Raw genomic sequence first — 1,062 nt, 5'->3', positions numbered from 1 at the left:
CAGCGGGAACATATATGTTGTACATCTCTTGGGAAGGGGCAGCGTCATAATGGGGACTGTATCAAATCCTACTTAGGCAGGACAATACGTAGGGGTCCCGACGCCGCGTTCCTCAGCTGAAGGTTATTTCGGGATGAAAGGTGCATCGTGCACTCAATCCCTGTTGATTTTCCATACACCTCACCGTCGCAGTAGAGCTTCCCACGGTATTGACAATGACAACACTTGAAATACTAGCTCCGAAGGATGACGCCGAAGAGAATGGTCATCGAAACTGATGAAATGAATCTAACAATAAGTGTGAAAGTGGATTGTCACTGTGGGATTAATGGGAGCCCCCCCCCGTTGACTAACACTACTCGAAAGTGCCACTTGGACTCAAAAGGAGAACTACTTAGTCTCATGATCTCTTAAACGAACTTAATCCTCATCTTACGAGCTTGAATCGTCGTAAAACTGGCCATCCGGCCATAGCGAGATCGATCCGGTGCGACTGATGCGCAACGAAAGGGAGACGCTCTACAATAGAGCTGGCTAGCATGGTGTAATCTGCTGTAATCGACTGTCCTTCACTCTACAGTCGTAAAATATGTGGCATGAGTCAATGCTAAAAATATTCTATGGCTTGCCTAGTGGATCTCGACAAGAATCGATTCTGAGCCCTACATTTCTTGTCTAGAGGGAAATGGCACCACGAATAATGCCACGAAAGAAGTAGTTGATCTGAGAGATACATTTGGATCGGACCATATGGTGCAGGAGACAGCGGTTTGTGGATTATTTATCCTCATGGGTGAACATACTGGGGGCCTTGCCCCAATGCGCAACTATGGCGTTCTTCTTCATCTTTTCAGCAACACAATAATAATAATCTAGAGGTTTTGCGAAGTCGTCAATAGTAACCGGAGTATCCGCACATGCCTTGACCTGGATCTCGAGGTCAGTCTTGTCATAACCGATAGCAATGTTGTACTTGTACTTAGTCTCAGTGGGAGTAGGTGCGGAAAACGTCATTCCCGTGACATGAAGGTGGCAACCGTCGACGGTAGTCTTGATGTCGAA

The 1,062-nt window shown here is 46.6% G+C and overlaps 1 protein-coding gene across 1 annotated transcript; it reads right to left on the bottom strand.

Moving 5' to 3' along the window:
- Positions 1 to 777: 777 nt before the first annotated feature.
- On the bottom strand, positions 778 to 1,014 carry Pmar_PMAR008610 (hypothetical protein; the record flags this gene model as incomplete). Its single annotated transcript, XM_002779190.1, has 1 exon — positions 778 to 1,014. The coding sequence occupies one exon, from the start codon at positions 1,012 to 1,014 to the stop codon at positions 778 to 780; it is 237 nt and encodes a 78-aa protein (XP_002779236.1).
- Between the last annotated feature and the right edge of the window lie 48 nt (positions 1,015 to 1,062).

This window comes from Perkinsus marinus (assembly GCF_000006405.1).
Source record: "Perkinsus marinus ATCC 50983 genomic scaffold scf_1104296947756, whole genome shotgun sequence".
NCBI lineage: Eukaryota > Perkinsozoa > Perkinsida > Perkinsidae > Perkinsus > Perkinsus marinus.
The sequence above is the reverse complement of the archived record's forward strand: the minus strand, read 5'-3'. Positions and strand labels throughout refer to the sequence as shown.